The sequence below is a fragment of the Theropithecus gelada genome, chromosome 4 (genome assembly GCF_003255815.1).
Source record: "Theropithecus gelada isolate Dixy chromosome 4, Tgel_1.0, whole genome shotgun sequence".
Taxonomy (NCBI): Eukaryota; Metazoa; Chordata; class Mammalia; order Primates; family Cercopithecidae; genus Theropithecus; species Theropithecus gelada.
Window position 1 is genome coordinate 45723454 of NC_037671.1, and position 14684 is coordinate 45738137.

The following is a 14684-nucleotide window of genomic DNA, read 5'->3' on the forward strand; positions in this document are numbered from 1 at the left end:
TGCCTCAGCCTCCCGAGTAGCTGGGACTATAGGCGCCCGCCACCTCGCCCAGCTAGTTTTTTGTATTTTTTAGTAGAGACGGGGTTTCACCGTGTTAGCCAGGATGGTCTCGATCTCCTGACCTCGTGATCCGCCCGTCTCGGCCTCCCAAAGTGCTGGGATTACAGGCGTGAGCCACCGCGCCCGGCCTGTTCTGTTTTTTTTTTTAAGACAGTGTCTCACTCTGTCGCCCAGGCTGGAGTGCAGTGGCGTGATCTTGGCTCCCTGCAACCTCCACCTCCCTGGTCCAAGCGATTCTTGTGCCTCAGCCTCCTAAGTAGCTGGGATTACAGGTGTGCACTACCACGCTGGCTGATTTTTTTGCATTTTTTTAAGTAGAGATGGGGTTTCACATGTTGGCCAGGCTGGTCTCGAACTCCTGACCTCAGGTGATCTGCCCGCCTCAGCCTCCCAAAGTGCTGGGATTACAGGTGTAAGCCTCCCCACGTGGCTCAAATCAATGGTTTTAAAGCTGTGTTCCAGAGGTTGTAAAGAGTGCTCAGGAGCTACCAAAAGAAAGGAGGTACTAGAAAAGCAAAACCAGCAGGGCTCTGGACCTTCTACCCCAGTTAAATCATACTATATCCAACTTTAAGTCTGTATATTAAGGTTCTAACAATTCAATTGGAAAAAAAGTTTCACTATAGGGTAACTTTTTAAAAAAATGATTATTCTAATTAGCATGATTTTCTCATAAGTTTTAGAAGGTTCTCCAATGCTTTGCCTCGATGGTTCACATATTAAACACCAAAAAACTCTCTCACAGCCTGTTTTGCCACCCTCTTTGCCTTCTCTGGATATCTACAAAAACTCTGCTATTCTCGGGCTTAGAAACGAGAAAGTGATGGTTTGGTTCACCTTATATTTTTATTTCATTAAATACAAATGTCTCAGACTTTTGTGGCATGAGGTAAAAATCTAGGATGGGACATCTATTCTTTCAGCTGAGAACTCTATACCACACCCAATAGTCCTAACCTTCTCGGGGGCTATGGCTATGACACAAAACGAAAGTTTCTGGTTTAAATCATAGACAGAAATAAAGATCCTCTAGCATTTTATGTATGAAATTTCTAAATAATCTGAATAAAAAATAAAAGTTCTTACATGTCACTCACATTCCAGAGTGAATTATCATCTAGAGGATGGTAACTATTAGTGTTTTCTGCAGTTTCTAGTAGCTGCTTTTGTTTTTTGTGAGTTTCTAGAAATGACTTTTCCTAGTTTTTTTAGTAGTTGCTTTCCTATCTCTTGAGACTATGCCAGCAGAACCTCAAAACGTTGCCTTTTCTTATTCACCAGCCTGCCTTTGTTCAAAGTTGTAGACCTAGGAATAAATTTATGAAAGGTTATCAAGGACATACTTTATTTACCTTCTCTAACAAGAATGCCACTTGTGGGAATCCAGGTTTCTGTTACCCACCTTCTTCCCAAGAATTTGGGAAATGTTGAAGTTTCAATGTAGTATGAAATAGGAATAAATGGGAATAAACCAAGGATGATTTCTGAAATCAAACTGGGGTAAAAATTTTTCTCTATAGGTCTGTCAGCCATAAACACACCTATCTCCAGAGAGGAATATTCATGAGTTGAGTCACTCCATTGTCAAAACACCATTTACCACACAAGAAGTCTCTGATCATATTAGTATAGGGAGAGAAAACATAAGCTCGATGAGGAGTGGCAAGTTCATTCACACTCCGACATTCAGCTCCCCACTAGAACTATTACATGTCACCATGAAATGGCATACTAGCCCAAGATCTAATCCAGTACTATCAAGAAGCTATAAATGAGATGGCTCTCAAAAAGCCTCAGTCCAGACTTGGAATCTCCAGTAGAATGAGACAGAAAAAAGGCATAAAAACAGTTTTCTTTTTTTTTTTTTTTTTTTTTTTTTGAGACGGAGTCTCAGCTCTGTCGCCCAGGCTGGAGTGCAGTGGCCCGATCTCAGCTCACTGCAAGCTCTGCCTCCCGGGTTTATGCCATTCTCCTGCCTCAGCCTCCCGAGTAGCTAGGACTACAGGCGCCCGCCACCTTGCCCAGCTAGGTTTTTTTTTTTTTATTTTTTAGTGGAGACGGGGTTTCACCGTGTTAGCCAGGATGGTCTCGAGCTCCTGACCTCGTGATCCGCCTGTCTCGGCCTCCCAAAGTGCTAGGATTACAGGCTTGAGCCACCGTGCCTGGCCTGCATAAAAACAGTTTTCTTAATAAAGCTATCACATATATGTAGGCATAAATCAGGCTGCTTATTAGAAGCTCATGTCCTCCTTCCCCAGAACTCCAAAAGGATATGAGAAGAGAACTGGCTGTAGTAAGAGTGAGCCCTAAAAAGAGTACAATCTCCTATACCCTGAAAGAGTCCAATGACGGACACTCCCTGAAAGCCTTGGTTAAGAGTTCAACTGTTATCTAAAATAAGGTCTATCTATTTAAAAAACTGATTGCTGGAGTTGGGTAATGAGGACATGGGGGTTCACTATACTATTCTACATTTTTATGTTTACAAATCTCTGTTAAACAAGTTTTAAAAAAATGTATATATGTCCATATAAAAACTTTTATACCGATGTTCAGAGCAGCATTAATCATAATTGCCGAAAGTGAAAAGAATCCAAATGTTATCCATTCATTCACCACTGATGAATGGATAAACAAAACGTGGTATACCCATACAATAAAATATTATCAGCGATAAAAAGGAATGCTACAAACACGGATGAACCTTAAAAAAAATATGCTAAGTGAAAAAAGCCAGTCACAAAAGACCACATATTATATGATTCTATTTATATGAAATGTCCAGAATACGCAAATCTATAGAGACAGAAAGTATATTAGTGATTGCCCACGGCTGGGGGTAGGGCGGAGGGAGTAATGGCTGAAGGCACAGAGCTTCTTTCTGGTATAATAAAAATGTTCTAAAATTTATTGTTGTGAGGGATGCACAACTCTGAATATACCAAAAATCACTGTACACTTTAAATGCGTGAATTACATAGTATACAAATTACATCTCAATAAAGCTGTTAAAAAATGTATATATATTTTAAAAGGTCCTTCAGAGCCTAAACTCTGTATTCTTTTCTGTTCATGAGCCCCAAAAATGCCCCAAGAAAGCTGTTTGCTTCTATTCCCTAAAGTAAATCAGAGGGGAAAAAAATCCTACTCCTTCAATCTATCAGAATAAGGAGAAGGAATTAGGAGATAAGCTGGGCACAGTGGCTCACACCTGTAATCTTAGCACTTCAAGAGGCCAAGGCAGGAGGATTGCTTGAGGTCAGGAGACTAGCCTGGACAACATAGATAGACCCTCAATTTCTAAAAATTTATTTTTTAATTCACCAGGTATGGCAATGTAGCCCACAGTCCTAGCTACTCTGAAGACTGAGCTGGGAGGACCACTTGAGCCCAGGAGTTTGAGGTTACAGTGAACTATGATCACGCCACTGCACTCCAGGCTGGGCAACAGAGCGAGACATTGTCTTTTAAAAAGATAATGATTTTTTGTTGTTGTTGTTGTTTTTTTGAGACGGAGTCTCGCTCCATCGCCCAGGCTGGAGTGCAGTGGCCAGATCTCAGCTCACTGCAAGCTCCGCCTCCCGGGTTCACGCCATTCTCCTGCCTCAGCCTCCTGAGTAGCTGGGACTACAGGCATCCGCCACATCGCCCGGCTAGTTTTTTTTTTTTGTATTTTTTAGTAGAGACGGGGTTTCACCGTGTTAGCCAGGATGGTCTCGATCTCCTGACCTCGTGATCCACCCGTCTCGGCCTCCCAAAGTGCTGGGATTACAGGCTTGAGCCACCGCGCCCGGCCTGATTTTTAAAAAATAAACAGCTCCATGAATGGAACATTAAATGTGCAAATTACTTTGATGAACAGGAGAAATTAACCTCACATCCACAGGTCTTTAGAAGCCAAGTGTTTTAGAATTTTTCACATTACCTGTTCATGTTCCCTTTTCAGAAGAATTACAGTCCTACATATAGGGCTGCTAAGGTGAAGACACTAAAACCCAACTTCGTTACCATCCAAACCTGATATAAAACTTAACAGATTCAATAAAGGAAGAGAAAGAATACTAGAGTCTCAGAAAAAAAACAAATAAATAAACATCTGGCCAGGCATGGTGGTTCACACCTGCAATCCCATCACTTTGGGAGGCTGAGGCAGGAGGATCACTTGAGCTCAGGAGTTTGAAACCAACCTAGGCAACACAGTGAGAACCCCATCTCTACAAAAATAAAAAAAATTAGCTGGGCATTGGGTGGTGTGTGCCTGTATTCCTAGCTACTTGGGAGGCTGAGGCAGGAGAATCACTTGAACCCAGGAGTTAGAGGCTACACTAAGCTATGATCGTGTCACTGCACTCCAGTCTGGGTGATAGAGTGAGACCCTGTCTCTTAAAAATAAATTTAAAAGGGGTTGGGCACAGTGGCTCACACCTGTAATCCCAGCACTTTGGGAGGCCAAGGTCGGTGGATCACGAAGTCAGCAGATCACAAGGTCAGGAGTTCGAGAACAGCCTGGCCAACACAGTGAAACCGCATCTCTACTAAAAATACAAAAAATTAGCCGGGTGTGGTAGCCCGCACCTGTAATCCCAGCTACTCAGGAGGCTGAGGCAGGAGAATTGCTAGAACCCGGGAGGCGGAGGTTGCAGTGAGCTGAGATTGCACCATTGCACTCCAGCCGGGCAACAGTGCAAGACTCTGTCTCAAAAAAAAATTAATAAATAACTTTTAAAAACCTAAACATCTACATACACTTTCTTTTTCTTTCTTTTTTTTTTGAGACAGAGTCTTGCTCTGTGCAGTGGTGCAATCTGGGCTCACTGCAAACTCTGCCTCCCAGGTTCAAGCTTCTCCTGCCTCAGCCTCTGGAGTAGCTAGGAGTACAGGTATGCACCACTACTGGGTAATTTTTGTATTTTTGGTAAAGATAGGGTCTCACCATGTTGGCCAGGCTGGTCTTGAACTCCTGACTTCAAGTGATTAGCCCACCTCAACCTCCTAAAGTGCTGGGATTACAGGTGAGAGCCACTGCGCCAGGCCCAAACATCTACATACAAAGGATATAAATGGCCTGTATCATTGGTTGAAGACTAGACTCACTGTCAGGAGACATCCTGAGTATGCCAATGGTCCTGTGGCCTGGTTTTAAGGGACAGTAATTATCCACACAAACCATACTGAACAAAAAGGAAAGAAGAGAAATGTGTAGGGGGCAACAGTATTTTTTAAATGGCCTTGTATCTCTGTTTAGAACCTCAATCTCACTTTCTCTAAAGTAGACCCGTGTCTCTAAAACACGATTCTAGAAAGAAGACTGCCACCCCAAACTCCCTAAGAGGAAAAATTTTAATTTCTGTAATTTAAAAATACAATTAGTTATCTGACGCACACGTGCATAACAAAGTTTATGCAAAGGGGAAGTGACATACTAGGCCTAAGAAGAGGAACTGCTGAAACTAACTCAAAACCTCAGCAAAGAACGAAGACAATCATACTACGTACCACCTACACAGGCTACCTACTCAATCATTTCCCAAAACAGAAGCAGCCAGAAGGGCAAGGGCTACTGCCCCAATTAAGTAATACAGTCACATATCTTGAGGCCCTTTAGAAGCTTCAATGTTATATGACATAAGACTATTCTGCCTTGCTTCTTCTATGAGAAAACACCAAATGGCGGATGATGTCAGTGGGAGGGGTGGGGTGGGGGCAGAGGCCCCAGGGCCCTGGGATGGGGAACCGCGGTGGCTTCCCCAGAGGGGCCGGGGTTGCAGCCGTGGATGGGGCTGAGGCCGCGGAGCTCATGAAGGCAAGGCCAAGGATAAGGAGTGGATGCCTGTCACCAAGCTGAGCTGCTTGGTCAAGGACATAAAGATCAAGTCCCTGGAGAACTATCTCTTCTTCCTGCCCATCAAGGAATCTGAGATCACTGACTTTTTCCTGGGGGCCTCTCTCAAGGATGAGGTGTTGAAGATTATGCCAGTGCAGAAGCAGACCAACACTGGCCAGTGCACCAGGTTCAAGGCATTTATTGCCATCAGGGACTACAATGGCCACATCGGTCTGGGTGTTAAGTGCTCCAAGGAGGTGGCCACTGCCATACGTGGGGCCATCATCCTGGCCAAGCTCTTCATTCTCCCTATGCACAGAGGCTACTGGGGGAACAAGATCCACAAGCCCCACATTGTCCCTTGCAAGGTGACAGGCCGCTGCGGCTCTGTGTTGGTGCGCCTCATCCCTGCGCCCAAGGGCACTGGCATTGTCTCAGCCCGTGTCCAAGAAGCTGCTCATGACAGCTGGTATCGATGACTGCTACACCTCAGCCAGGGGCTGCACTGCCACCCTGGGTGGCTTTGCCAAGGCCACCTTTGATGCCATCTCTAAGACCTACAGCTACCTGACACCCGACCTCTGGAAAGAGACTGGATTCACCAAGTCTCCCTATCAGGAATTCACTGACCACCTCATCTAGACACACACCAGAGTCTCTGTGCAGAGGACCCAGGCTCCAGCTGTGGCTACAACATAGGGTTTTTATATAAGAAATATAAAGTGAATTAAGCCTGGAAAAAAAAAAAAGACTCTTCTGCCTTGCTTCACTGCATCCACAGCCAATGGAACTTTGAAGTATTACCAACAGCAAAACTGGTCCTCAGACTTCCTGCCCAGCTCTCCCCTACCCACCTAGATATGCTCTGTGCAACACTGCAAGTGACAGTCTCAGTTTGAAACTACATCACATTGATTTATTGCTACTGCTACTCATTTGTCAAAACTCCCAACGTGCTGGGCAGAGACCATAACAGTCAAGGTCTCAGCTCTGAGAAAGAGTGCTTTCCTGAACTTCCATCCACACTTTGATTTTTGTGAGCTGAAAAACACCTGATGTGATTATTTACATTCTATATATGGTTAAGTTCCTAGCACCTGAGGTCTATATCCAACTCTCTTGGGTGTATCTACCCTTCCTCAGCACTCAATAGTTGTAAAATGATAACTGAACTTAAACATTTTTGAAGGTCTCTAGTTTTTTATTAATACTTTATCTACTTCACATCACATACACACATATATTAGACATGAACTTATCTAAACCCTTTCTGAATCTATGTTTCAGCCTGGATAAGCTAAAAAATAACACCATTTTAAAAAGACTTCCCATTTTGTCCAGAACTTTTCTTTGGAAAGGGACCTCTCATAGTTTTACTGTTTTTGAATCTATACCATCTCAACTGTTCTTGGTTTGGAGGACTCTGATTATGTTCCCTCAGCCTCTTCTTTCTAATCAGACTAGGATGACCTTTTTAAAGTCTTTTTTTCTATACAATTTATTCAGCAACAGAGTCTATACATCATTATACTCTTCCCACTTAGAAATTCTATCCCAACGTTATATTTTGTACTGGACATGTGGCATAGGAAATAACTTTAGAGCTGGCACCATCCTTTCAAATATATCATTCAGAAAACAGCAACATTTCTGCCTTCAAGTACTAGTATAGTATGCCCTGCCTTAGGTGATGCCTACCTGTCCACGTCTTCCAGATTATCCACTGGTGACCCCAGCCGATCACTAAGCCGTCGCCGTTCTGGTGTGCTAACACAGAAGTGGTCATTGCCAACAGTGATCCTTAAGCTCTTTTCCAAAGAGTCAGAACGCAGACCAGGAGAGCGTCTCTACAAAAGTAAAAGATAATATGGTTAGTCAATAGGGTCAAGACATCCCTGTATCCAAAAACATTCTCCTCCCTAGTTACAAAGTTAGCCAGGCATGGTGGCTCATGCCTGTAAACCCAACACTTAGGGAGGCTGAGATGTATAGGCCCAAGCAAGAATGTGAGACCAGTCTGGGCAACACAGACTCCATCTCAATTTAAAAAGTTTAAAATTAGCCAGGTGTGGGATGCACACCACACCCGTGGTCCCAACTACTAAGGTGGCTGAGGTGGGAGGATAGCTTAAGCTTGGGAGGTCAGGGCTGCAGTGAGCCATGACTGCACCACTGTACTCCAGCCTGGGCAATAAGTAGGACCTTGTCTCAAAAACAAAAAACAAAAAACCACCCGGCAAAATTGGGGTTCAACAAGGTGAGAAATGGTTATGGTACGACACTATTCCAAAAATAAAGCACTTTCTAAAAATTATCATTTTCTTAGAGATATAAGCCCATACCTCTAACTCTCCTAAACAGCGACCTCTCATTCTACTGGGCATGGGAAAAGAGAAGTGAATGAAGTCCCTGCTCTCAGAACCTACATGTTTCTAGTGAAGGAGGTAAGCCAAAAAGAAGTTTAAAAAAAAAAAAAAAGTACTTCTGGTAAGTGCTATAAAGTCATTAAAATATGATATCATAAAAGGAGTTACTTCAGATAGGATGGTTAGAAAAGGTTTTTCTCAGGTGATAACCTGAGGCCTGAAAGATGACATGTCAGCCTTGCAAAGAACAGGTAGAAGGATGTTTCAGGCAAAGGAAAGAACCACCTCAGTATTGAGCTTGGTGTATTTTAAGTAACAGAAAAACGGCCAGTGTGGCTGCAGCAAAGTGACAGAAGAGGAAAAGACAGGCAAAAACCACGGTTGGGAAATTTGGATTTTATCCTTAGTGCAATTAAGTTACAGGAGGGTTTTACACAGGATAGTGGTATCATCTGACTACATTTCTCCTCCAGATGCTTGCACAGCACACCCTCACCTCCTTCAGATCTTTATTCAAAAATCACCTTCCCAGAAGGCTTTCCCTGACTACTCTATCAAAAATTTTACCTCCCCGGGCCAGGCATGGTAGCTCATGCCTGTAATCCCAACATTTTGGGAGGCTGAGGCAGGAGAATCACTTGAAGCCAGGAGTTTGAGACCAGCCTGGGCAACACAGTGAAATCCCTCCCTACACCAAAAAATTATTTAAAAATGAAATCAGCTGGGATGTGGTACACGCCTGTAGTCCCAGCTACTCAGGAGGCTGAGGCGAGAGGATCGCTTGAGTGTGGGAGTATGAGACTGCAGTGAGGTATGATCACACCACTACACTCCAGCATGGGTGACAGAGCAAGACTATTCACACTCACACACACACACAAACTGTAACTCCCTTCTCTGCTTTTAGTACTTCTTTTTTTCCTTTTTTTGAGATGGAGTCTCGCTCTGTCGCCCTCAGTCTGGAGTGCAGTGGCGGGATCTCAGCTCACTGTAAGCTCCGCCTCCCGGGTTCATGCCATTCTCCTGCCTCAGGCTCCAGAGTAGCTGGGACTACAGATGCCCGCCACACACCCGGCTAATTTTTGTATTTTTAGTAGAGATGGGGTTTCACCGTGTTAGCCAGGATGGTCTCGATCTCCTGACCTCGTGATCCGCCGGCCTCGGTCTCCCGAAGTCCTGGGATTACAGGCTTGAGCCACGGTGCCCGGACCTATTTTAGTACTTCTTAGTCCTTCTTAGTACTTAATTACATTTAACATACCATGGTGTTTCTAACTTCATCTTATTATCCAACTCTCCCTGCCAGAATATTAACTCTATAAGGATAAGAGTTTTTGCCTGGTTTGTGCTTTGTTGTATCCCCAGGGCAGTCCAGAACAGTGCCTAATGCAAAGTAGATGCTCAATAAATACACGTCAATGTATAAAGTGAGGGCTTAAAAATCATTTTGATTTCTGGGTACCCTCCAGAATAAACTGGAGGGTAGCAAGAGCAGAGCATAAAGGAGCCAAATACAACAATCCATGCAAGAGGTAATAGGGCTTAGACCAGAGTGATGGCAGGAGGAGGGCAGTTTTGGGGATGTATTCTAGAGGTAAGGCTAATGGGTTAGACAGATGAGGTAATCTGACAAATTAGATGTGGGAACAAGGGAGATAATGACTGTTTCTGATGTAAGCAATGGATGATGCTATTTACTCAGACAGAAAAGACCAGAGCAAATACACTGTGCATTGGAGAAGAAAAGGAGGCTGTGGAAACAAGCATTCTGTTCTTGCTTCCTCTGTAGTGACTGCCACCCACACTGGCACTGCTCAACTGAATATCTTAACATAGTGACAAAACAATTTACCCTTGACCAAAGTACTCACAGTACTTACATACATGTTAGAGAGCCACTCAAAAAAGCAGAACTTTGTTACTAAGTTAAAAAAAAGAGGCCGGGCATGGTGGTGGGCACCTGTAATCCCAACTACTTGGGAGGCTGAGATGGGAGAACTGATTGAACCCGGGAGGTGGAGGTTACAGTGAGCTGAGATCGCGCCACTGCACTCCAGCCTGGGCAACAGAGTGAGACTCTTTCTCAAATAATAATAAAAAGATTGAAGAACTAAAAACAAAACAAAGTCCCAAACACCAGACTCCACCTAGGGGATCTCTTGAGGTGGTGGTTATGGTTAAAGGTCAACACTATTTCTAAAACTAAACTTAATCTCATGCTGCGTTCCTCTAGCAGTGAAACATAGCGGTTCAAATCACGGGTTTGCGGAACCAGGCGGATCTGAGTTGAATCACAGCTCCACCACTTAGCCGTGTCACCTTAGTCGAGTTACTTGAATCTCTCTGGGTTGGTTCCTCGGATGTACAAGGAATAATATTAACGGCCTCACTTCAAAGAGTTGTGAGGGTTAAAGAATGTGTAAAGTGAAAGGCTAGGCATAATTCCTGGCACAGAACTTGATTAAGAGTTAGTGGCTATGGCAATGACTGTGGTCCTGCACACTTCATTCCCAAGAAGCAGCTCCAATTCATTTAAGCTAACAGTTTACACTCTAGACGTAAAGCCTGATAGGGTTCAAGTGTCCCTAACTCGCCACAAAAACTGACATTTCGGCTTTTTTTCCTTAAGATCCAGGGAGGCAGCTCAGGTGTAAGGGGATGAAAACTACGGAACCCCGAGGACACGTCAACTCTACAAAAAGTACCAAGGCACACGGTTTGGACGAAATGCCCCTCGCCTTGGCAAACTTTCCACACCTCACCCGGCGTGAGAGAAACAGCCTATTCCTAAGGAACGGAGCGCGCACTCCCGACCAGGCGCCCGTGCGCTCCCGAGTCCGTTATTGTGTCAACGCTGCGGGGTCTGACAGAAGCCTCCAGGCTCGGCATCCCCGAGGGAGTTGGCCGGAGGCTTCGCGCTTAGGACCCTGGTCTGGAGGCCCCGGGCGTTTCTGGAAACGGGAATTCCGGGCGAGGGGGCTGGGAGATGGAGGGAGTCCTGGACGAGGGGTGGGATTACCCGGCTGCCGCTGTCGCCTGGATGGTCTCCGCGGCCGTCCCGGGCATAGTCGGCGCGGGACTCCCCTCGGCTGCTGCCTCTGAAGCCGGCCGGGCCCGGCGGGAAGAGTCGTCGGCCCCGCGGTGGCGACGGGGAGCCGCGACGGGCCCGAGGCGGGGACGGGGAGACGCGACGACCCCGTGGCGGGGACGGCGAGGCGCGGCGGCCGCGGTGCCCTGAGGGCGAGCGGGGTCGGCGAGCCGGGGTCCGCGATGAGGAGCCGGAGGGCGGAGGCGGCGGTGAGCTGCGGCGAGCCGGGCCTGAAGAGGAGCCAGAGCTGCGGCCGCTGCGCGGGCCGCCCCCGCCGTCGTCTTTAGGCCGGTGGGAAGAGACGGAGGAGCGAGCGCTGCTGCGGTACATGGTTCTCGCAGCGGCGGCCACGGCGACAGCTCTGACCCAGGGGCGCCCTAGACACAGGCCCTGAGCGCGCCGCCGGAGCTGCAGCCGCCGCCACCTCGGCCGCTGCGCGCTGCCTCAGCCGCGGGAGCAGCCCCCTCCCCTCGGCCCCGCGTCGCCCCGGGGGCCTGGCCGAGCGCGCCCCCGCGGCTGGCGGTTGGAGGGCGCGAGCACGCGTCCGACACACCCCCCCCCCCGCCTCCGGGGTTCCCCGCTCCTCCACTCAGGGAGCGGCCGCAGGAACCAAGAAAAGTGGGGAGGAGCACAGACGCCGGTGCGAGGCTGGGCGAGGGGAGGGGAAGCGAAGCGCGCGCCCTGAGCTCTGCACGCCCCGCCTCCGAATCCTCAAGATGGCGGCCGCTGAGCCACCCACTTCCCCTCCCCCGGAGGCCACGTGACCCCCGGGGCCTCCGCGCGGGGTGGGTGGGGCGGAAGGGAAGGTTTCCCTGGAGAGGAACCTGGTTTTCCGGGATGGTCCAGGCCTCGGGACTTAGGGGATTGGAGACTGTGCGGTGGTCTTCGCTCTTTCCTGTTGCCCCTCAAGCCTCTTAATTTAGGGATGGACACGAAATGGTTGAAAACCATTGGTGAGAATATAAGCGGGCCTGAAAACGTTAGCTGTGTCGGAGGTTACGGACCCGGCAGGAGCGCCCACCGAAGTCCTGTCCCCCCTGCGGAAGCAGCACGACGCACATTAGTTTACTTTCCAGTTTGCCTAATTTCTGGAGGTTGAAATTGAGGATGGAAAGGTACAAGGTGGAGGTGGTGGACGAGAATCAAACCCAAAATAGACTTTGTCAAGCCTCTGAGCCCAAGCTAAGCCATCATATCCCCTGTGAGCTGCAGGTATACATCCAGATGGCCTGAGGCAACTGAAGATCCACAAAAGAAGTGAAAATAGCCTTAACTGATGACATTCCACTATTATGATTTGCTCCTGCCCCACCCTGACAGGATATATTCTCCCCCTCGCCCTTAAGAAGATGCTTTGTAATATTCTCCCCACCCCTTAAGAAGGTAATTTGTATGCCTATCCCAAACCTGTAAGAACTAATAATCCCACTGCCCTTTGCTGACTCCTTTTTCGGATTCAACCCGCCTGCACCCAGGTGAGATAAACAGCCTGGTTGTTCACATAAAGCCTGTTTGGTGAACTTTTCACACAGACACGCGTGACAGTAAGTTTTCGAGCTGTTTTCTGACTAAAGTACTTGTGGTCATGGTGGAGGTCCCTCACTACCAGGGGCCCACATCATGACAGACTGGAGGCCTGGCGAATTTTTGTAAGAGATTCAGGCATGCCCCCTCCCCTGGCGTAAGTCCAGAATTTTCCTAGATGCCAGTCTCAGGGCTCTGCATCCTAAATACAAAAGTGGGCCAGGCGCGAAGGGTCACGCCTATAATCCCACCATTTTGGGAGGCCGAGGCAGGAGGATTGCTTGAGCCTGGGAGTTCAATACCAGCCTGGGCAACGTAGAAGGACCCCCATTTCTAAAAAAAAAAAAAAAAATTTGCCGGGTGTGGTGGCACGTTCCTGTACCCTAGCTGCTTGGCAGGTTGAGGCTGCAGTGAGCTGTGATCATGCCACTGCACTCCAGCCTGGGTGACAGAGTGAGACCCTCTCTCAAAAAATACATCTCTCTCTATATATATATCTATATAGATACATATATCTATTTCCATACATTCTTATAATGGCATATACTCAGTAAAAATGTATAAAATGTTTACTAGTTGACTTTACTTTCACCCAGCTTCACGTTTTATATAATTTCTATAAAATAAGAAACCAATAACTTATTTTAATGCAAAAAATAATAAAAATATGCCAGAGGTGTATGCCCTGTCTTTATTAGAGTATATATGGATTTTGGTTACCCATACTTTTGGTAGGACTTAATAAATGTGAAGAAAATGTAAATCAGTGTGTATAGATAGTTGGAGTCAATAAATTTTAAATCATGTTTGTTATATTCTGTATCAACTTTTCCTCCTCGACCCGTTTCTGATACTGAGTATTTTTATCAAAGGAGCTGGGGTGTTTCAAGACGGGGAGACATGGTGTATAATCAGAAAACTCTTCTGCTTCCCCTTCACACTTGCTGTATGCATAGTTCTGTGTCCTGCATGAAATCTCTTGCAGATCCTTTCACTTTTCAAGTATTTTTCAGTCATGAGAGTAGTCATATTGCAGTAGAAAATCTATAGCACAGAACAAAACTTTAAACTTTATTCAGGCTAAAGGTTCTTCCCTACTCCTGCTCTTACCTGCTTCATACTTGAAACTTGCTGTATTAAAAGTGGTATGGTAGGTTTCTCCACATCCCTGCCTTTGCTCCTCAAAGTTTGCTCCTCCTCTCCCACTGGCTAGCTGCTATTTCTGACCCCTTCCTCCCAAGAGGAGAAGGGATTGGAGGGAAAGAACACAGACTTTCCTGGTTAGTGCAGGATGCTGTTATCTTCCAAAATTGGTTCCCTATGGACAAGGAGGAATCACAAATGTTGGCTTTTTTCTCTTATGCACCTTTGTGGGCTTTCTTAGAACTCTCTTGCTGGGAGTTAGGCAGTGGTCCTCCTCTGGGTTCACTGTCTATGACTCCCCTCCCCCCAGTCTTTGGCCTTCTGGAGGAGGCTCACCCCATGTGCAACTTACTCCCCTGGCAGGAGTCCCTTTCCTCTCTGGTTATCTCTCATGGGACAGATCCCTTTTAAATGACTCCAAGTTGGTTAACTTGTAGGTCCACTTGGCTCACAGGATAACTCATGCATCTTTGCGCCAGTGGCGAGGGCAATGCAGCTCACTCCCCATGGCACCCACTTTATTCACCATCCCAGCACAGTTAGCCAGCATCTTACTTTTGGACTTCCCCCAGATAGGGGTTAAGACGCTATCCCTGTGGATCTTCAAACTCCAGGAGACACAAGCTAAACATTCTAAGAGGTTCTAGTGGAAGCCTTCATCTCACTTGGCTTCAGGCAA

General features: G+C 46.6%; 1 protein-coding gene across 2 annotated transcripts in view; it reads right to left on the minus strand.

The window, feature by feature from the left end:
* ZNF318 (zinc finger protein 318) overlaps positions 1-11792 on the minus strand; it is a 39283-nt gene extending 27491 nt beyond the window's left edge. Inside the window, exons 1-2 of one of the 2 annotated variants that reach the window (XM_025383036.1) lie at positions 11270-11715; positions 7583-7731 (exon numbers count right to left, since the gene is read on the minus strand). In XM_025383036.1, the coding sequence (XP_025238821.1) occupies positions 7583-7731; positions 11270-11668 (548 nt within the window). In that variant the 5' untranslated portion in view covers positions 11669-11715. Of the gene's footprint in view, positions 1-7582; positions 7732-11269 lie in introns of both variants that reach the window. The other variant, XM_025383035.1, reaches the window with a different exon arrangement.
* Positions 11793-14684: the final 2892 nt, after the last annotated feature.